General features: G+C 36.7%; 2 protein-coding genes across 5 annotated transcripts in view; one reads left to right on the forward strand and one right to left on the reverse strand.

The window, feature by feature from the left end:
* The window catches only part of RARS2 (arginyl-tRNA synthetase 2, mitochondrial), an 81462-nt gene extending 65987 nt beyond the window's left edge, over positions 1 to 15475 (forward strand). For both annotated transcript variants that reach the window (XM_003922944.4, XM_074397714.1), the window contains 10 exons: positions 4310 to 4405; positions 7477 to 7537; positions 8770 to 8846; positions 9617 to 9741; positions 10348 to 10415; positions 10499 to 10608; positions 11324 to 11419; positions 12932 to 13006; positions 14296 to 14359; positions 14810 to 15475. In XM_003922944.4, the coding sequence (XP_003922993.1) occupies positions 4310 to 4405; positions 7477 to 7537; positions 8770 to 8846; positions 9617 to 9741; positions 10348 to 10415; positions 10499 to 10608; positions 11324 to 11419; positions 12932 to 13006; positions 14296 to 14359; positions 14810 to 14896 (859 nt within the window). In that variant the 3' untranslated portion in view covers positions 14897 to 15475. The remainder of the gene's footprint in view (positions 1 to 4309; positions 4406 to 7476; positions 7538 to 8769; positions 8847 to 9616; positions 9742 to 10347; positions 10416 to 10498; positions 10609 to 11323; positions 11420 to 12931; positions 13007 to 14295; positions 14360 to 14809) is intronic.
* Positions 15476 to 16375: 900 nt separating this feature from the next.
* The window catches only part of SLC35A1 (solute carrier family 35 member A1), a 33649-nt gene continuing 26987 nt past the window's right edge, over positions 16376 to 23037 (reverse strand). For all 3 annotated transcript variants that reach the window (XM_010333807.2, XM_003922947.3, XM_074397715.1), the window contains 4 exons: positions 22896 to 22962; positions 20281 to 20457; positions 19690 to 19824; positions 16376 to 17241 (listed from right to left, as the gene is read on the reverse strand). In XM_010333807.2, coding sequence (XP_010332109.1) covers positions 17114 to 17241; positions 19690 to 19824; positions 20281 to 20457; positions 22896 to 22962 — 507 coding nt within the window. In that variant the 3' untranslated portion in view covers positions 16376 to 17113. The remainder of the gene's footprint in view (positions 17242 to 19689; positions 19825 to 20280; positions 20458 to 22895; positions 22963 to 23037) is intronic.

Genomic DNA, 23037 nt, shown 5'->3' on the forward strand with positions numbered 1-23037 from the left:
GACACAGAAAATATAAGTGACCTGCCTAAGGTCATACAACCTGATAATAGTATAACTGAAAAAAGGAAATAAATTTTATATCTTTTGACTCAATTTTACCTTCTAAAACTAAATCCCTGCCTTTTCAAAAAATATTTAAGGCATCATGTGAAAATAAATATAATACAACAGGCTTTTAAAAGAGCAAAATGAGGAAAACAGGAAGTAGGGGCAGGAAAAGTAATATGAAGTCGGAGATGATGTTAGCATATCCCTCCTATAATTCTATTTCCTTGCTTATGGTAGGTTTTTTTCTCTAAAAAAACAAAGTTATTGATGAATGACATATTGTATATATTTATGGTATACAACATAATTTGATATTTATATATACATTGTGAAATGTTTAAATCAAGCTAATTAACATATCCATCACCTTACATACTTATCTATAAGGAGAACATTTAAAATCTACTCTGTTTTAAGTGTACTGTGCATTATTGTTAATTATACTCAATGCTGTACAGTAGATTTCCAGAACTTCTGTTTACATAAAACTTTGTAGCCTGTAACCAACATCTCCCCATTCCCTGCCCTTGGTAACCTCCATTCTAATTCTCTGCTTCTATGAAATAGAAGTTTTTAGATTCCACATGTGAGATTATATATATTTGTTTTCTGTGCGTCGCTTATTTCACTGAACATAATGTCCTTTCAGTTTATCCATGTTGTCACAAATGAAAGGATTTCCTTCTTTTTTAAGGCTATTACCTATTGTATATTTTAAAATCCATTCATCTGTTAGTGTTGTTTAATACCTTGGCTACTGTGAATAATGTTACAATAACCATGGTAGGACAGGTATCACTTGAACATACTGATTTCATTTTCTTTGGATGTATACTCAGATGTGAGTGTACTGGATCATATGGTTCTGTTTTCAGTTTTGTGATGAACCTCCACATTGTTTCCCATAATGGCTCTACTAACTAACATTCCCACCAACAGTGTACAAGGGTTCCGTTTTATCCACATCATTGCAAACATTTGTCTTTTTTTTTTTTTTTTTTTTAATGTGAAAGCCATCTTAACAGGTGTGAAGAAATGTTTCATTGTGGATTGTGGTTTTAATTTTGCACTTCCCTGATGATTAGAGATGTTCAGCACCTTTTTATGTATGTGTTAGCCTTTTGTATGTCTTCTTTTTGTTTGTTTAAGATGGATTCTTGCTCTGTCACCCAGGCTGGAGTGCAGTGGCCTGATCTCGGCTCACTGCAACCTCTGCCTCCTGGGTTCAAGCAATTCTTCTGCCTCAGCCTCCCTAGTAGCTGGGAGTACAGGCGCTCACCACCACACCTAGCTAATTTTTATATTTTTAGTAGAGACAGGGTTTCACCATGTTGGCCTGGCTGGTCTTGAACTCCAGACCTCATGATCAGCTCACCTCAGCCTCCCAGAGTACGTACTGGGATTACAGTCATAAGCCACTGCACCCACCCATGTCTTCCTTTAAGAAATGTCTATACATGTCTTTGGCTCACTTTTTTTTTTTTTTTTTTTTTTTAAGTTCTCAGGCACGTATATAGGATGTGCAGGTTTGTCACATAAGTAAATGTGTGCTGCCTCTATCAACCCATCACCTAAGTATTAAGCCCAGCATGCATTAGCTATTTTTCTTGATACTCTCCCTACCCCACCTCCCTGACAGGCCCCAGTGTGTGTTCTTTTTCTCAGTTTCCGTGTGTTTTCATTGTTCAGCTCCCACTTATAAGTGAGAACATGTAGTGTTAGGTTTTGTTTCTGCATTAGCTTGCTGAAGATAATGGCTTCTTTGGCCCACTTTTTAATTTGGTATTTTTGTTGTTGGTGGTGGTGGTTTGGTTTGGTTTTTTTGTTGTTGTTTTTCCATTGAGTTGAGTTCCTTATATATTTTGGATATTAACCGCTTATCAGATGTATGTTTTCCAAGTAGTTTCTTTTAGGCTCTAGGTTGTTTCTTTACCTTGTTGATTGTTTTCTTTGCTATGCAGAAGCTTTTATAGTTTTTTTGCTTTTGCTTTTGTTGCCTGTGCTTTGAGGATTAGTTCCAAGAAATCTTTACCAAGACTTCAGTGTTTTCCTCTAATAGTTTTACAAATCAGGTCTTAGATTTGTCTTTAATCCCCCTTGAGTTGATTTTTCTACATGGTGAGAGACAAGGGTCTAGTTTCATTCGTCTGCATATGGGTATCCAATTTTCCCAATGTCATTTATTGAAGAAACTGTCCTTATTGTGTTATTTTTGCACCTTTTTCAAAAATCAGTTGACCATAAATGTGTAAATTTGTATCTAGGCGCTCTATTCTATTTTGTTGGTCTCTATGTTTTTGTGCCAGTATGATACTGTTTTAATTACTATAGTTTATAGTAGGTGTTGAGATTAGGTAGTGCAATGCCTCCAGCTTTGTTCTTTTTTTTTTTTTTTTTTTTTTTTTTATGGTGGGGGGACATGGTCTGGCTTTGTCATCCAGGCTGTGGTATAGTGGTGCTATCTTGGCTCACTACAACCTCCACCTCCAGGTTCAAGCAATTCTTCTGCCTTAGCCTCCAAAATGGCTGGGATTACAGGCATGTACCACCACACCCAGCTAATTTTTGCATTTCTTAGTAGAGATGCAGTTTCACCATGTTGCCCAGGCTGGTCTTGAACTCCCGGCCTCAAATGATCTGCCTGCCTTGGCCTCCCAAAGTGCTGGGATTATAGGCATGAGCCACCACAGCTGGCCCAACTTTGTTTTTTGTTTTGTTTTGTTTTTTGTTGTTTTTTTGCTTAATATTGCTTTGGGGATTTGTTTTTTGTGGTTCCATATGAATTTCATGATTTGTTTTTCTATTTCTATGAAAAATGTCATTGGAATTTTGATAGGGATTGAGATTGCTTTTGGTGGTATGGACATTTAACAATATTGATTTTCCCAGTCCATTAATACAGAATACCTTTCCATTTATCTGTGTGTTTTGATTTCTTTCATCAGTGTTATGTCGTTTTCAGTGTATAGGTATTTTAGCTCTTTGGTTAAATTTATTCCTATTTTAATTTTGTTGATGTTATTGTAAAATGAATTTTTTTTCCAGATAGTTTGTTGTTGTGTGTAGAAATGCTACTGATTTTTGGCTGGACACAGTGGCTCACACCTGTAATCCCAGCATTTTGGGAGGCCGAGAAAGGAGGATCACATGAGGTCAGGAGTTCGAGATCAGCCTGCTCAACATGGTGAAAACCCATCTCTTTTAAAAACACAAAAATTAGCCAGGCATCATGGCTAATCCCAGCTACTTGGGAGGCTGAGGCGAGAATCCCAAGCACGCCTAATCCCAGCTACTTGGGAGGCTGAGGCAAGAATTACTCGAACCCAGGAGGTGGAGTTTGCAATGAGCTGAGATTGTGCCACTGCACTCCAGCCTGGGTGACAGAGCGAGACTGTCTCAAAAAAAAATGCGATTTTATATGTGGATTTTCTATATTGCAACTTTATGAAATTCATTTATTCTAACAGTCTTTTGGTGGAATCTTTAGGGTTTTCTATTTATAAGATCATATTGCAAAAAAGAAAAAAAGATTGTATTGCCTGCAGAAACAATTTAACTTCTTTTCCAATTTGGATGCTTTTTATTTCTGTTTCTTGCCTAATTGTTTTCTAATGTAGCTTTTAGCTTCCTGTTAGCTAAACAGAGAAATACCAACAAAAGAAGCCTAGACATCTATAATGTAGAGGCAAACCAATTGCTTAAGAGACATGTCACTTTTCATAGAACCAAAGCAAAATTTCTCTTGTCATATTTATAAAGACATGAAATGTGGTTAATAGCATCCTCAGTAATGTCCTTAAGGAAAATTTTTGGATTGTCATATACAGATTCCAATTTTGGTCATGCAGGAAAGACAAAAATCTGTAGTTTTATAATACTCGAGTACTTTGTGGTATGAAAAATTAGCCCAATATTGAATGCTATAATACCATGAATTAGAAGGAGAATCTGTGATATTTCATAGTTACGATGCAGCTGCATCTAATTTTTCAACTAGGTATATTAAAGATTTTATCTGAGTACCTTATCCAGAGCTACAGATTTAAAAGGGAGGATAACCAAATATTAATTACATTATACCCATTCGTAAGTGATTCTCAGTCATATTTTTTTTTCCATTCTTGGTTAAAGCTTGAATTAGCACTGCTTATTGCTCTGTGAGTAATAAAAATACCTTCTGGTTTGTTAATGTTTTAGATATTACAGTTTTAAAGGTCTGAATTTATTATATTGCTTCAGAGTTACCTTTTTGCATTTCTAGAAAAGGAACTGCTGTAGTAGATCTATCTGGGAATGGTGACCCCTCTTCAGTTTGTACTGTAATGCGGAGTGATGGGACTTCTCTCTATGCAACCAGGTTTGTAGCTTCTGTGAGGGTAAACATTTTGTTCTAAATCTGTTGCTTTCAGATTAAAAACTATTTACAGTTATGCATTATTGAACCCCACAGCTGACTACAGTATTCTATAAACTATGAAACTGAAGTACTTCATAATCAACTAAAAGTATGTTACAATGGCACATTGGCAAGGAAATGTATACTAAAAGGTGACTATATTAGCTCAAGGGTTTCCTCATGCTGTAAAGAACATCTTACATGCACATAAGTACCAGACCTTATTATGATTTGTTAAAACAGGCTGAGGGAGAAGGCAGCCATGTCACATTTTTTTCCATCCATCTCTGTGACTGACCTTTGTGGCAGGGAGCAATCTCTTTATCAGTAAGAAATGGGTTTATCAAGCACCCTTATTTCTGGGACAAAGCTAATAGGAAAGAGAAGGTATGATAATAAAATCCATACAAGCACTGCTGGCAAAAGTGTCTTCCAGGCCAGAATTTTATATTAGGTCACAGCTCACTTTTGTAACATAAAGTCATGGTATTTTGTTGTTATTATATCAACTACCATAATTTGTTCCAAACAACTTAAAGCAACCAGTCAAGTCTCTTAACTTCCCCTTAGGAATTTCATCTTTTACCTTCTATTACTTTTTGACATTTCCCTTTACCAATTCTATGCAATTGGGATTAAGAAGTGAAAAGAACTTATATATCTTGTATTTTTCTAGATAAGCAAATATATATAGTAAAAGGTTTTCGTATCAACTGATTATTGGTAGACAGATTAAAGAAATAAACCCTTGTACAATGGTTAAAAGAAGTATCCATTAAGAGCAGAGGCTCTGTAACTATCTGGGTCTGGATGGTGTCTTTTTTTGGGCTATCATTAGGTCTAAATTTTTCAACACCTGTATTTTTCTTTGGAAAAAGAAATGTCAGAATAGAGGCTCTATGACATGAAGTCTCTAACTATCCTGACTTGGTGTTTTTTTCAGGCTGTCATTAGATACAGACTTTTGTGTATATTTACCTTAACACCTGTACTTTCTCTTTTTTCTTTGGGAAAATAATTGTCTTTTTGCCACTTATTGAAATGTTTGATTTTTCACTTTGCTTTAATATCAGTTGCTTCTGCCTTCTAGTGGGTTTCTTGTGGAATACCTTTGTTTGTAGGGTGTAAATTAAAGGAATTGTTATAGCAGACAAAAGTGCAGGAGAATACTGAAAAGAGCAGAGTGTGAGGCTGGAGACCTGGAACTGTCATTTAACTCTCTGGGGCATGATTCTCTACTTTGTTAAATGAGAGATCTGGACTAAATGACCTGGCACTTCTTTGGCTTTGAAATTCAGTTTCTGCAAACTCAGCCTAGAAATTTTTCTTATTTTTTGTTTTTCCTTGGATCAAAAAGTTTCTCTTTGTTTTGTCCTCATCTCAAACCAAATAATAATAATAATAATAATAATAACACAGGTGTCTATTTGTGGCATCATTTTTGTGTTAATTTTCTATACAAGTGTTTCTCAACATTTTAAAAATTATAATCCCTCCAAGGAACCTTTTCAGCCGTATTTTTCCTAATTGCCAATCCTCATCAAATTTTATCCCACAGATATCCTGTATCTCTCTATATATTGTATATATATCTGTGGTTTATGCATAAAGAATAAATCTTTTTGTTGTCCAGCTGTAGTGGCTCACGCCTGTAATTTTAGACCTTTGGGAGGCCAAGGTAAGAGGATCTCTTGAGGCCAGAAGTTTGAAACCAACCTGGGCAATGTAATGAGACCCATCTCTATAAAAAATTTGAATAGCTCATGCCTGTAATCCCTGCACTTTGGCAGGACAAGAAGGGTGGATCACCTGAGGTCAGGAGTTCAAGATCAGCCTGGCCAACATGATGAGACTCCATCTCTATTAAAAATACAAAAATCAGACAGGCATGGTGGTGCGCACCTGTAGTCCCAGCTACTCGGCAGGCTGAGGCAAGAGAATGTCTTGAACCCAGGAGATGGAGATTTCAGTGAGCCTATATCGCACCAGTGCACTCCAGACTGGGCAACAGAGCAAGACTCAGTCTTAAAACTAATTATTTTTTAAATTTTTATTTATTTATTTTGTGTGGAGGTACACACCTGTAGTCCTACTTACTCAATGAGGCTGAGGCAAGAGGATTGTTTGAGCCTGGGAGTTCACATCACTGCACTCCAGCCTGGGTGACAGGGTGAGATCCTGCTTCTAAATAAAAAAAGAAAATTTTTTTGCCCCTCAAAAAACAGTTTTTACTTCCATTGAGAATGCAAACTCTGCCATGTCAGGATCATGAGATATGTACTCATGACATTTTGATGATCCCTAACGTTTCAAAAGATCGAATTTTTCAATCTTTCCAGTATCATACATAGTTAACCAAAAATAGCTCTAATTTTAAACTTTAATATTTCATAATCCTTGACTTGAAATTTCGGTTTATGAAGTTTCATTGTTTATTATTCATTATTTCATACTATGTGCAAACTGGCTATTTGTATTTAATCAGAGATAAGAGAGATAGAAATTCTGTCAAAGGACTTTATGGTCTTTTCAAATGCATTAGAAGATTTTCCCCCTGACTGACCCAAGGCTTTGAAAGACCTTAGTAATAGTAATAGGAGAGTATCTCGATGACACCTATTTACTACATCATCTATATTTTAAATATGTTCGTTAAGAGAATATATTGCAGATAAGTACAGTTTAATGGGTGATTCTTTTTAGTGGAGATGTCATCATAAAATATTTTACCTACAAGACACTTCACCCAGAGCTATTTTAGTTGTTATTGCTACTTGTAGAGCTTTTATATATATATTTTATTTATATGTATTTTAGGTTTAATTACTTTTCCTAGTGTTTTTGTTTTTCCCAAACCTATTTTTATTTTATATCAAAATGTGATATTTGCATTATCTGAATGTGGGTGGAACTCTTGAGGCTGTGGAATAAGTTAAGTTCTTAATTAGAAGATGCTTGTTGCTATTAAATAGTTAAAACCAGTTATTACCCAGATCTGCTTAGTAACTCTTGGTTTATGGCCACTTTTTCAGAGATCTTGCAGCTGCTATAGATCGAATGGACAAGTATAATTTTGATACAATGATATATGTGGTAAGTAATCAGAACAAAAAGTTATGACCTCTAACTCATGAAAACTACAGAGGTAAAAATTTGATGCCATCTTGAAAAACTATGGAAAAAGTTGTCAAACTACAGAGAGAAGTCAACATTTAGTATGTTTAAAGAGGGCAACTTCTATTATTTAAAAGTTTAAAAACTTAAAAATGAAAAAGTTTACATCGATTGCTTCATAGTAAGAAAAAATTACCTGAATCAGTAAAATGGTTATATGAAATTAACCATATATACAGATCACTATAATGCCAAGTTTTTTTGTTTTTTATTTTTCAATTCTGATTTGGGCTTAACAGTTGTTTTTAAATAACTTTATTTTGAAGAAGTAATTTGATACTCAAAAGAAGTTTAAAAATAGTACAGTGTTCCCCCCAAAGATAATATGTAACCATAGTACTTTTTGTCAATATCAGGAAATTAACATGGGTCGAGACCTTACTGAAATTTTACCACCTTTTACATGTACTTTCCTGTCATTGTTTATGTAGATATGGTTTTATGAGACTTTATCACATGTATAGATTAATGTAACTACCACCACCTTCAGAATATAGAACTGTTCCATCACAAAACAAACTCCCTCATGGTGAACCACTTAATAATCACACCTTCACCCCAGTCCTGATCCCTTGCACATACTGCTCTGTTCTTTAGCACAATTTTGTCATTTTGAGAATGTTGTGTAAATGGAATTATACAATATGTAATCTTTGAAATTGGCTTTTTTCTCTCAGTATAATGAATTCCCTGGAGAGTCTTCAAGATCAGGCTGTCCTGTGTGTCAGTAGTTTGTTCATTTTATTGCTGAGTGATATTCATTATCTTTTCCCCTTTCCTTACCATGTGAAACCTTCCTTTCCACTTAGAAGAAAAGTTGTTATCAGATATTTATTTAGAGCTTAGCTTTGGTCTCAGAAACCAGGATCATAATAGCTGAGAGGGAAGAAATTGAAACAGAATACTCAGAAGATTGAAGTTCGCATTTCCGAATCCTGACTCAGTGGAGTGCTATGGCTCTCATTTCCCTCCCTTGTAGAGCACTCCACTTAGACAGTCTTCTCAGGACATCTTGTTTGTGTTTACTTCAAATGTATCGATTGACAATGACTTTAGTCTGTCAAACCTCAAATATCTTAATTTGATTCAAGTTCAACCTATTGTTGTACATTGTCACTGTTCTTTTATTTTACATATATTTTCTTCCCAAGACAGATAAAGGACAAAAAAAGCATTTTCAGCAAGTATTCCAAATGCTGAAGATCATGGGATATGACTGGGCAGAAAGGTAATGTCTGTGTGGTTCTTAATTGCCTGTTCAGGGTCAGCTGATCCTAAAAATGTACCTAGTGGTTAAAGTTTTTCACTCAAATTTCAATTCTTTGTTTCAAGAGACTAGTATGGAAAAGCAGACTTGATTTTTTTGTATTATGTCTTGATTATAATAATTTCCAGCTTACAATTTTTTTTTTTTGAGACTGAGTTTCACTTTTGTTGCCCAGGCTGGAGTGCAACAGGACAATTTCAGCTCACTGAAACCTGTGCCTCCCGGGTTCAAGCGATTCTCCTGCCTCAGTCTCCCAAGTAGCTGAAATTACAGGCATGCACCACCATGCCTAGCTAAATTTTTGTATATTTAGTAGAGACGGGGTTTTTCTATATTGGTCAGGCTGGTCTCAAACTCCCTACCTCAGGTGATCCACTGGCCTCAGTTTCCCAAAGTGCTGGGATTACAGGCATGAGCCACCGTGCCTGGCCCACTTAAGAACATTTAATAGCTGTATTTTTATTAGTTACTTGCTCTCTGGCTTAGTTTTCAAAATTCTTAATCCACATCTCCTTTTTCTCCCAAAAGAAACTAGTAATTTAATCACATGTTGGTGATTATAAAGTGAAGCTGTCCTTAACGTCCTTTGTAGCATAAAAATCACATCAGTTTCATTTTATTAAAAACTCTGCTATGAGGGTTAAAGTTCAAACCACTCTCTGAACAGTATTATATGCTTTCAGCAGCAGCTCTTGTTTAGCTTTCAATTAACTAGATGCCCACTCTTTTAGGTGCCACCACGTGCCCTTTGGACTGGTTCAGGGAATGAAGACTCGAAGAGGAGATGTCACTTTTCTGGAAGATGTTTTAAATGAGATTCAGTTAAGGATGCTACAGAACATGGCTTCGATTAAGAGTGAATTCAGTTTTTTCTTATTAAAATCATAACTTACATGCCACTTTTATCCTGGACTTTAGGCAGTGTGATTTATTATGACTGTCCCTCTATTGAAGTGTCACTAACTTTGTCAAAAATAGCTTTCACTAATTAGAGGTGCCAGAATTTCTATACTTGCTACTCAGGAATTGGTCACTTCAATAATCTGAATTACTGTAACCTTGGTCCTCTTTTCATGGAGAGCTTGAGCATTGTCATTCTGTTGTGTAGGTAGTTTCGTGAAGTTTCTGTGTTATAATTTAGATACAAGTCACAAGTCCTTCTGACTTTAACCTTGACCCTTGGAAAACTAAGTATCAGAGATATGTATATATAGTATCAGAAATCCAAATTTATTTTTCCTACAAATATTTTTTTAATAAATAAATGTGGATTTCTTCCCTTTTAATGTAGGCAGGGGAAATGTCATTATCAAAGGTAAAATAGCCTAAATGAGGAAAGTAAATTGCCCACTCTGAAACTGTTCTTCATTGTCAGCATGTTTTGGCAAATCTTATCTACACCTTGATCCATGATTGGCACAGTGTCATGTAGGCTAAAGATAGCTGCCTTTGTGTATTTCAGCAACTAAAGAACTTAAAAACCCACAGGAGACTGCAGAGAGGGTCGGACTTGCAGCACTCATTGTTCAGGTCTGTTAAGACTCCTGTCTGTGAGGCCCTTTGTTTGGTACTGGAGTAAATCCCAGCAGTGAAGATTTTCTCTGTCATTTTAGGACTTCAAAGGTTTACTCTTATCTGACTACAAGTTCAGCTGGGATCGTGTTTTCCAGAGTCACGGGGACACGGGAGTCTTCCTACAGTACACACATGCCCGCCTCTACAGGTGAGAAGAGGCTGCAGGGAAGCCTTGTGCTGCCCTGTCCTTCCCCAGGCTAGGTCTTGAAGGGTGTGATTCTAAGACCAGACGCCCTGTGTTCTGGGCTTTTTCAGTATCATCTATGATGAACACCTATGTAAGAAATACATTTACATGGCCGGGCGCTGTGGCTCACGCCTGTAATCCCAGCACTTTGGGAGGCCGAGGCCGGTGGATCACGAGGTCAAGAGATCGAGACCATCCTGGTCAATATGGTGAAACCCCGTCTCTACTAAAAATACAAAAAATTAGCTGGGCATGGGGGCGCATGCCTGTAATCTCAGCTACTCAGGAGGCTGAGGCAGGAGAATTGCCTGAACCCAGGAGGCGGAGGTTGTGGTGAGCTTAGACTGCGCCATTGCACTCCAGCCTGGGTAACAAGAGCGAAACTCCACCTCAAAAACAAACAAACAAACAAAAAAAACATTTACATGTATTATCTTACTTAGTCCTCAGAATAACCCTGCCAAGAATATACTGTTACCTCCATTGTGTATGGTTAAAGAAATAGATTTAGGGAAAACTAAAGTATCAAATCATATAGTGTTGGCATCAAAGTCTAGGGCTATATTAAGGAGACCAAAATTGTGTATTATAAGGTGATGTTCATCACTTGCAGCACTGTGCCCTTGTATGTCTTTTTAATCTTTCTATGTTTTTAACTTTAAACTGTTGGTAACAGTTTGGAAGAGACTTTTGGATGTGGTTACCTGAATGACTTCAACACTGCTTGTTTACAAGAGCCACAGTCTGTTTCAATTCTCCAGCATCTTCTCAGGTATGATGTTTTCCAGGGATCATCAAGTGTGCCTCTGTTTATCAAAATGGCTATTGGCATTTTTGCTGCCCAGTAGAATCAGCAGGCCAGTAGCTTAACTCCTGCCTCCAGACTTTTCCCAAAGGTATGCCTAAAAAGTGATTACAGCTAGTGCTCGACTTACGACCACGGTCAGGCCCGCAAAATGGCCGTAACATGATTTGATCATAAGATGAGTAGGCTATATGTACACTTGAAATGGTGCACGTGGAGATAGTAGTGCTTCCAGAAGCTGGTCCGCACTGTCGTACGCCCAGCTGGGCGACGTTTGGGCTGGCAGACGCAGAGCAGTCGTGGCTAGCGATTGTGGTCGTAAAGTCGAATGGTCGTAAGTTGCATAGGTCGTAAGTCAATCAATACCTGAATTTGCCTTCTGAGGGCAGGCAGAGGCCATAGATTAAGCCAATGCTCAAGGACAGTCTGGGTCTTCAGAATATCACTGATGAATTAGCACACATTTAGTTGCCTCTGGTTCACATAAAGCCTGATAAAAGCATGACCTTTTAGTTTTGAGAAAGAGCATCTTCTTGCCCTCTGTGATAAATGAAGGAAAACACCTGCCTTTGTGCAGCTTTCTAGAGACCATAAGTCCTCCATTTGCCTCTTGGTTTCGGTTCACAACCTCAAATATATTTTTGTATCTGATGCTCCTGCACTAGGCAAGAGACCAAACATTTTAGTTCTGATGGGCATTGTTGGTGAAGGGATTAGTCTCTAGAAGAGATGTGGGTGGTTATGAACAAGGCAGTTTTCTTTGATTGCCGAATAGTAGTCAGTGGTTCTTTCCTGGGATCAGAAAAGTTTACCCACATGTACAATAGCAAATGTGAGGAGAAATAAGCCAGTCAGGTTTTCTTAGCATTGAGGGTAGACTTGGCTAGTTTATATTTTATGTTCCTAAACATGGCTGGAGGCTTTTTACATTCACCAGCCATGATTTAATTTTTTGCTGTGGACTAGGTCTAGGGAATATCAAGATGATTTAGAAAGTCCCTGTCATCAACGAATTTGTAAGAAAGAAAAATGTTCCTTTGCCTTCAGGTGTACACACTTTTTCATATACCTTTTTTTTTTTTGAGAGGGAGTCTCACACTGATGCCTAGACTGGAGTGCAGTGGTGTGATCTCAGCTCACTACAACCTCTGCCTCCTGGGTTCAAGCAATTCTCCTGCCTCAGCCTCCCAAGTAGTTGGGACTACAGGCACTCACCACCACGCCTGCTAATTTTTGTATTTTCAGTTGAGACAGGGTTTCACCATGTTGCCCAGGCTGCTTTTAAACTCCTGACCTCATTATCCGCCCAACCCTACTTCCTAAAGTGCTGGGATTACAGCCTTGAGCCACAGCACCTGGCCATACCTACTATTCTGAATCATGTCAAGTCAGTCTGACATTTACGATCTTTTGATGTCTAATATTTTACTTTAGTGTAACGTGTAGTCCTTTCCTGTTCACTGTTCTGTCATCTTTTAGGTTCGACGAGGTGCTTTATAGATCATCTCAAGACCTTCAACCCAGGCATATTGTCAGTTACCTTCTAACTTTAAGGTACTTTATAGTCTTCCTTTTTTCAGGTGTTAATGACATTTGAGACTTTTCTTTCATCTAAATGTTTCCTATAGACAGATTCCTTGGCCTAAAATCTGATGCACTTTTAGTTACAGAAATTATTGCTTCACCTATACAAATTAGCAGTTAGTGTTCCTTCATTCATTCAGTGATACAAGGTACTGTCACTATAGTCTAGAGAATAGGAACTGACAACTACAGTTACAGCACAGTGCATGTGTGTTAGAGTGAACATGAGATGGTGTTAGGGCAGCCAGCCCAGCCTTGAGAGATCAGAGAGAGCTTCTCAGAGGAAAGGAGATATTAATCAGGAGAAGCAGTGTGGCTGGGAAGAAGGAAAAAGCCCAGCATTGACCAAGAACATAATAATACATTTTAAAGGATCCATAAGCATTGTCCTGGGAGGGCTGATAAATGAAGCGTGTATAAACCTATACGCCATGCACTGAGGCATTTAGACTTACTTTCAGGGTGGTGGGGTCCATACGGGGATTTTAAGCACAGGGACAGAAAAATAAGCTAGAAAAATTGTTCTAATCTTTAATGACAGTTTCATGGTGTCTGTTTTAGAAACTTGGAATCGAAGTTGAATCCACTCTTATATAGCAGCAGCTATATCTTCCCATAAAGATATTTAACAAAGGAAATTTCGCTTTTACTCAACATTTATTGAAATTAGACACTTACCAGGACTGTTTTCTTGATTATGCTTTTTACCTTGTCTTCCCTAGATTTATGTAAGGTTTTTGTTCTTCCTTTAAGTGACACTTAAAACATACAGAGGTGAAGAAGCCACAAAATCTTATGAAATGTCATTTTATCATTAAAACTGATGTCTTCAGTATCATTTCTCTAGCACATTGTTCTACTTGCTGCCATACCTAAATTTAAAAGACACTTTAAAGAAGGGTGGCCAGTGTGTGTGGATAGTAACTACTCTCTACCCTACCTCACTGTACAGAGGGAAAGGCCATGCTGTGTTATACATTTGATTGTAGGCTGCCTAAATTGAGGAAAAATGATTAGAAAAAATCTCCAATATTTGTAAAATTAACAGTGAAATCATAATCTTAAGAATTGCCCACCTCTTAGTAGTAGAATAGGGCCAAGATCTAAAGTTTGAGTTTTAAATTCCAGTTTCAACTTTACAATTCTAAATACATCCTTTAATGGTTCTGGACTTTATTGAGGGAATAAGATTACATATCAAGCTCACATGTTACGACAGGAATTTACTGCTGGTACTATCATGATTTCTCTCGTTTCAGTCATCTTGCAGCTGTGGCACACAAAACACTACAAGTAAAAGACAGTCCTCCTGAAGTGGCTGGGGTATGTTATGTTGAATGTTTTCTGTATAATCTCTAGCTCCTCAGACTAATACTACTAAGTCAGTCTTGTAAATTTTTATAAAATAGCATTCTACTGTTCAACTATAGCAGTATACTTCTTCAGCTAATAGACTGTAACAATGTTTATATACTTGCCAATATGCTAGACTGAAGCACATTTTCCTACATGAAATATTATAGTGATAAAGTCACCTTATCTGAAGCCATACTGTGTGATAATACTGTCACTCCTACTCCTTGACACCCCATGTACAGGTCTTACTTAAGGGATGCTAGGAATTTATCTTCTCTTGCCTATGATAACTGTACAGCACTTTGACATACCGTTCCTGCTTTAAAGTTAGAATTACCTTTAAAACCATTCTCATGAATTCACTTATAGCTAGGCTGTTGTTGAACATATTAAGTTATTCTTTGATTTATTTTGTAGGCCAGACTTCATCTTTTCAAAGCTGTCCGTTCTGTCCTAGCCAATGGAATGAAACTTCTTGGAATAACTCCTGTATGTAGGATGTAATTTCCAATTAAAGTGGCTTTTAAAATGTCAAATGAATTCTAGTTACGTATTCTGAGATGCCTTACTGTTTAGAATAAATTTAAACTTATTCTATATAGTTCATAGGTGTCAGAATCTCTAAAGTATGACTTGTCAAGTTATTCAGCCTTTATCCTTAAATAAGTCATCTGAATTCTCTCATGGTCAGTAGGTATTTAAATAGACATTAAGTTGAAACTTTTTAAATCCAAAGCATTGTGGCCTAATTGGGGCTAAAAGGATTTGAGTTTAAACATTGGCTTGAAATTTCTTACCATGTCATTCTTCCAGAAACTATTCTTATAACTGAAATGATTTTTAATGTTTTCATAAAAGAATTGGTGGGGGGGTGGGAGTCTCAATTTTCTTGTAATTATGGCTAGTTTGATCCCTATAAACACAGGGAGATCAAAAATAAACATCTTTCTGTCAATATAGCTGACAACTACTCCCAGAGAGAATAGATCTCATGCTTCCCTTTGAGTTAATACATACAGGTAACTCTTATTTTGTGAACTCAGGAACTAAAGTACATTTTAATAAAAGGGAATTACTTGTAAAGACATTGAATTAGGATCTTTTTGTAAAATGCAGTCCATAAATTCAACCATAATTTGAAATGGAGTTTCTTATAGTTTCCTTCATGTATCTTCATATTGGTAACATACATTTTGTGTGGCTTAATCATTAGGTAACATGAACATGGCTTAGGCAACAAGAGGTAGGATATGGTGTGTTTGATCAGTATGGCTATCCTCAGCATTTCCATTCAGGTCTGCTATAATGTATTCTAAATGTTGCTAATAGTAGTCTTTTGAATACCAGCAACCAGTACTGTTTTTATGAGTAGAAAAGCAAACTGAAGCTTTTGTAGTTAGAGTGAAAATTGTTTCATATTAACAATTACGGCTTACCTTCTTAGTCCCAGAAAAGATTCAGCAGTTCCAATTTAAGCAAATTAGCTCCCAGATAGCAAATTTTCCTCTTAGTGTCAAATTTTTCTTAGCATAAGCCAGCCATGAGATAAAAATGTAAAGTAGGGACATGTTTTACACATCCAACATCCCTCTCTACTCGTTTGAAGAAACTTTCTCCTCCCAAGGTCAGTAGTGTCTTCCTGAGTATTTGAATCTTAAGTGAAATCATACGGGAACAGTAATGGTTAGAGTCGAATCTTTACAAAAGCTGAAAAGACTGTTTATTAATTCTTAGAACCTAGACTCCTATAGCCCTGATCGTGGACCTTCTTAAAAACTTTTTTGCCTAAGGCTTGCCAGAGTTGATTTGCAGCCAGAGAATCCTAACTATACAACTCCACATATGGAAAATACAAGTGCATTATCTTAATGGTCATATGTATAATATAAAAAAGTGATTAAACAGAATTTATATAAATATGTTTATTGCTGAATTTCCCCATTAACATTATAGAAATGTTTTTAAAAACACTGAAATTTCAAATTATTGAGAGCCCAACAGTTAAACATACTTTATTTAAAAAAGTACAAAAGTGACATTAGAAATTTTTTTTGAAGAAAAGTATATCATCTAACAGCAAAGAAATATGAACCAGACAATGAATGGCACAAATATAGCACTAAAGGGGTACTCATTCACCACCCAGAAATCATTGTCTGAGTTATGAAATAGATTCATTTTGAGAGGTTACACATTGTTTGTTTCTGAACTAGCCTGTCTTGTTTCTGCCTCTTGTAAGAAAAAAGCTAGGTCTTTGCTGCTGCTAGGACAAAATACTGTACATGAATAGGAGAACAAGAAGAGGTCATCCTTCTCCCCTGGTACCTGAACAAGAGAACAGTTAGTACAGAAATGGCTTTGGCACTTTAACCCTTAGACATTGTCCCAAACTTTGTTACTTGAATATTGTAGCCTCACATGATTTTTTTTAAAACACCACATCATCTCCATACTTTTTATGTACAAATTATATATAAACACACAGTAATAAAATTCCTTCATTCTAAAACAATAATAGTTTGACCCCAAACAGGTCCACATTAAGTTTCTGTATTATTAACAATTCACTCGGATAGCTTTTATTTCCACATACAGCACTGATCTTCTTAATTCTTATGCCATACAGTTAATTTGTTATTTGTTTATGCTACCTTCTGGGATTGACTTAAGGCTCTAATGCTAATGGTTTAGTCTTAACAGAAGTCTCACGTGAGGCTAAAATCACACACCAATAACTCTCTCCTTTGAAGCTGTTTCTCCTTGTTGGATAGATGTAGTGTCTTGTCTGGGTAATCCATAGAGATAAATGGAAACACATACAAGAAGAGTACCAAGAGCAAAGGTGAGTGCTGAAAAGAAAGAAAAAAAAAAAACAGCTTTATCTGTATGTATGTCTTAAAACTGCCTAACAATGATCAGTTTAAAATTTTGAAAACTCTTAATTGTGGGTTAACACTATCAGATGATATTTTAATGATGGTAAGGTTTAGAAAGGTCTTCCATTACAGCAAGAAAAAAAAAAGGAGGGGGGAGGCAGGGCAGGTAAAATCAAAGCAGTGTTGATTACTGACTATAGACTTTTTATAACATGAATATGCCTACCTGACACTATCTGACCACTCTGACAAAGAACATACTAATTTCCTTACAAAGTATATAATTTTTAAATAATGTAAGTATAAAATATATGTAAGTACAAAAGAAAATGTGGTAGGATTGGCTTTTCCATGACACCAGAAACCTGTCAAAGTTCAGAGTAAAAGAAAGTTGAGCAAATTTCAAACCATTGATAATTTCTTAATAGTATGTGCAGCAATAATTTACTGAATAAAACTACATTTCCTACTAGCTTTAACCCTTTTTTCATCTTAATCTTAAACATCATGATATAAGAAGCCGAATTATAACTTGTCCTAACTTGACAAATATATGATATCAAGCTTTATTTTAGTTCACTAACTAAAAAAGACCAGCTTTGCCTTCAAAAAAGGTGAAGGTAAAATAACTTAAATCTAAACAGTTAACTGAAAGATTGATAAAACATGCTAGTTGACCATCAATAAGAACATTAAACTGTTCCTATATTCTTACGAGCAATTGTATAAGGATTTTGTTGAACATAAAGATAGATCAGAATTACAACTAAAAGTTCACCCACATCAGGTAGAAAAACATCTAAGGGAGACGGTAAGTACCAGATACTGAAATGGTAAGTGGTGGGTAAGTAGTGCCAGGCACCACTCAGGCACTGCACCTGAAAACCATCCTAAGTCAATAGGTGGTGATATTCCCATTTTACAGAGGAAGAAAATGTCACCCAGGGTACATAAGTTCCCCCAGATTGCACAGTTAATAAATGGTACAGGCAAGATGTGCCACACACTATAAATGGTTTCCTAGGATTTCTGCAACACTGACATTTCCTTATTTCCATTTATAGACAGGAGTCGATTTAAAAATGAAATGTAAATATAAGCCAGGTCACTTTTACCTAATACAGATATTTAACAGATATTCTTCATACGTTGGTTAATAATAGTTGATCAGTAAAGAAAATTATTACACTATAAAAGGACCCTGAAATGTTAAGTCAATATCATTGCTTAAATAATTTAGAAGCCAACTTGATGCTGGGTGTGAGAGTTGGGAAAATTATATTAGGACTAGCAAAGCAGTGGTACTAGAATGCCAGCTCTACTAATGAATTTCATATTAATTACATACTGAATGAAGCAAAGATATAAAAGACAAAATCTAGATTTTGACTTTGTTTTCAAAACCGTCTCACACCCAATTCCTAAGCAGTTGGAAAGTACAACCTGAGGGGGGAATAAAGGATGTTTTCTACATTTTTCTAAATAATGAGCCAAGTTTAAATTGACTGCTGAAAATAATTTCCTAAAGTCAGCCAGGCGCAGAGGCTCATGCCTGTAATCCCAGCACTTTGGGAGGCTGAGGCACGTGGATGAAAATGTCGGGAGTTCGAGACCAGCCTGACCAATATGGTCGTAAAACCCCGTCTCTACTAAAATTAGCCAGGCATGGCCATGTGTCCCTGTAATCCCAGCTACTCAGGAGGCTGAGGCAGGAAAACTGCTTGAACCCAGGAGGCTGAGGTTGTGGTGAGCCGCAGTCATGCCACTGCATTACAGCCTGGGCAATAGAGCAAGATTCCGTCTCAAAAAAAAAAAAAAAAAGGCCAGGGTCAGTGGCTCATGCCTGTAATCCTACGCCTCTCAATCTCTGCTTGAGAGGCTGAGGCAAAGAGATCACAAGGTTAGGAGTTTGAGACCAGCCTGACCAACATGGTAAAACCCCATCTCTATTAAAAATATAAAAATTAGCCAGGCACAGTGGCAAGTGCCTGTAATCCCAGCTACTTGGGAGGCTGAGGCTGGAGAATTGCTTGAACCCTGGAGGCAGAGGTTGCAGTGAGCTGAGATTGTGCCACTGCACTCCAGCCTGGACAACAGTGAGACCCTGCCTCAAAACAAAAATTGTAATTTCCTAAAGTCTTTATATGTATTTCCCTGAGTACCTTCTCACATTCAGTTACTGAAGTTGCCCTATATATAATACTTAAAAACACAGGGAGGCCCTGACTACCAAAAAAAAAAAAAAAAAAGCCCCCTCACTTTCACATAGAACCAGTACCCCTTGTCTTAAGTTCTAGGACCGCTTAATGAAAGTACTGCTTAGCCACATTCCACAAAACTATGAACAGCTGTACCAGTGGAATGAATCAAGGAAATGAGGGGCTCTTCCATGTTAAAAACTCAACACAAACTAAGACATACTTATCTGTAATCCAAACAGCATTACTGAAGCAATGGTGGAAAGGACAATGGCCGCTGCTGCAGAAAAGCCTTTCATGATGTTGTCTGTATACTTAACCACAACAGAAGTGTAGAGGCCACCAACACTTGCAAGAACTTGTATACAGAAAGAAAGAAAATCTTAACACTCAAATAAATGAAACATTCCACAATGGTGAGGCAATTTTCATCCCTAGAGATGCCATACTAATTTACCTAGGCAAGGAAAATACTATTTTCCTTAGAAGGAGTCATCTGAGAGAGTTTGTACTGCAACCGAGCAGTAGTTCCTATACAACACTGTTTTTCCAAAGCAATGCCCATAGGGCTACGTGGTCTACTAAATTTTACACATTTTTTGCTAATACGTTAGATATTTTGGGGCACTGCTATCCCAAAGCAATTTTGCCTTCACAATTAAAACTAAGTCAATAAAATGAAAATTATATTCAAACTGGTATTTACAGTATCAAAGGATTAATTTCACAATGTTGTAACAGCTTAAAATGGACATCTAACGTTAAAAAAAAAAATAAAGGATCTACTAAGAACCCTTAATTCCTGGATACTTACAGATGACAAACCAGACATAATATGTGTAACCATAGAAAAATCCTTTTTCTTTAATTTCAGCTCCATCTGACAAGTAGACGCCAACTAATGTCACAATAATCCCTGATAGATACATTTGAATGTTTCTCACCCAAAGAGAAGTATCTGAACTCTTTAAAACTTTTTCAAAGTATACTCCTGAAAGAAGAAAATTAGACATGCAAATTAAAGATTACTATAACAAAATGTCTTTCATCTAGAACAATACACTAGAGATATATAAAGTATATGATCTGGGGAACAAACATACTTAAATGTGCATTTATTATGTAGGTTGTGACACATGGCATAATGAACATTATAAATTTGCATTTTTATAGAGTATATAGAATAATTAAGTGGGAAGTTATAGGCTACATTTAGCAGAAGGCTGTTAAATTAAGACAGTTTCTGCCTTTATTATGGCAGTAAGATAGACCACAAAACCTCTCTGTACTATTTAATGCCAGTAAATTATTTGCTTTGGTCAGCTGAAAAACTACACTATTAAGAGTGAATTAATCACATCCCTGTAATATCTGCCTACTAATGAATACTCCTAATTCTGCAACACAATCTATAGTCACCACTAGGAATCTTTTCAGAGGGACAACCAAAATTTAAATAGAATTTGCTGTGTGAAGCCATTTTCATTGTTTTGTTTTGTTTTGTTTTGTTTTGAGATGGAATTTCACTCTTGTTGCCCAGGCTGGAGTGCAATGGCGCAATCTCGGCTCACAGCAAACTCCACTTCCCAGGTTCAAGTGATTCTCTTGCCTCAGCCTCCCAAGTAGCTGGGATTACAGACATGCGCCACCACGCCTAGCTAATTTTTTGTATTTTTAGTAGAGACAGGTTGATCAGGCTGATATCGAACTCCTGACCTCAGGTGATCTGCCCACCTTGGCCTCCCAAAGTGCTGGGATTACAGGTGTGAGCCACTGTGCCAGCCATTTTCCTTTAAGGAGGGTTCCGCAAGCCAAGCTCACACACAAGGTGAGACGGATCATGAACTCCTCAACTAGACAGTAAATTTTGTGTATATGTGCATTTTCTGGAGTTGAAGCTCCATAGATTTTTTTCAGATACTTCAAAGGAGTACATGATACCTCTCCCCCACAAAAAAAGTCCCATATCTCTCCTTGTTTGGTGCTTAAAATGAGTATTTTACAAAGTCATTAAAGATTTTAGTTATAAACATCATGTTAGAGACTTAGAAATTGCCTATGAAGTACTTATCAACTAAAGTCTCATGAAAAACAAGATTTTTTTGGTGAGTCTACATTGGAATGGGAACAAACATAAAATAGCTATTCTTATTTTCACCTTTGATTTTACCTTCTAGGAAAAGAATTTTATTCAGTGCTTAGTTACCCAAAACAGAGAAACCACCCTCCATTTCCTCAATTGTGTATTAACAGGGTGAACTAATGAAATGTTGGACATAATAATTTAACTGTTCAAAATACTGCAAAAAATCAAATAGTATATTTTTTAGGTAACTCAATTTTTGTTCCCAATTTGGTTTCTACAACACAATGCTATCATTAAGCATATTCCTGAATTTATATTTTCTCCTCTTATAAAACATCTCATTTACAAGCAGTATTTTACTTCTGTATTCAGCCTGCTTTCCTAGTCAAAAATAGAGTCCTGACTTGAAATAGGTACAAATAACGATAAATAATAAAGCTGTATAGCTATAATATATTCCACTAAAAGCTTTAAGCAGAATAAAAACCAAACTTTACTCTCTGCTGGAACTATTTCTAAAACATGATGTTACACTTAATATTCATACTTTATCTTGATGCATTGGAGGAGTGCTTGTCCCTACACATACAACTCCAGATTTCCAGGGATTTTTGATGTTAGTGATATTGTGTTGTCTTTCCTCCCTGTTTGGTTGTTAGTTTTATGTATTACGTTTTCTAAGGTACTCTCGACCCACCTCGTCATCCTACTCCATAGCTCCTAACCTGTTAAAGCAGAGAGAGAACTTGAGGTTACAGGGGAAAAAAAGATACTTAGCTCGTAAGATAACAACCTAAAGCAGCAGGATCTGACTTGAGGATAGTGACAGTTCCAGAAAAATGGAAAGAGCTTTCGGAAGGCTCATTTCCTCCATTTTCAGAGGTCTTTTTTCATTTACTTTTGGGTTCCTGGCTGGACTGAGGTGGTCAAGGATGACCGAAAGAGTTAACTACAAGTATGAATAGAGACTGAGTCTGAACTTAGTTAAACAATGCTATATACCAGGCGTCCCCAAACTTTTTACATAGGGGGCCAGTTCACTGTCCCTCAGACCGTTGGAGGGCCGCCACATACTGCTCTCCTCTCATTGACCACCAATGAAAGAGGTGCCCCTTCCTGAAGTGCGGAGGGGGGCTGGATAAATGGCCTCAGGGGGCTGCAGTTTGGGGACGCCTGCTATATACATTTACTGGAAAAACAGCTGACACAAAACTACATATAAGCAAGAAGATAAAGTTTAATGGGAATAAAACTGAGAAAGCAATATAAACTAGACTGGTGTCTAAAGTTTGATGTTTTCAAAAAATATGACAAAAGAATAAAATGATGCTTTTATAATTTACCTGCAAATCCTGAGCACAATACAGCAATAGCTATAGCGCCAAACCCTAATAATGGATTTTGTTCCACCTGCAATATTAATTTTTGAAGTTATTTTTAGTGACTAATAAACAGCGTTCATCCAAGAGTCCAAACAAATACAAA

Source organism: Saimiri boliviensis, chromosome 4 (assembly GCF_048565385.1).
Source record: "Saimiri boliviensis isolate mSaiBol1 chromosome 4, mSaiBol1.pri, whole genome shotgun sequence".
Classification (NCBI taxonomy): Eukaryota; Metazoa; Chordata; class Mammalia; order Primates; family Cebidae; genus Saimiri; species Saimiri boliviensis.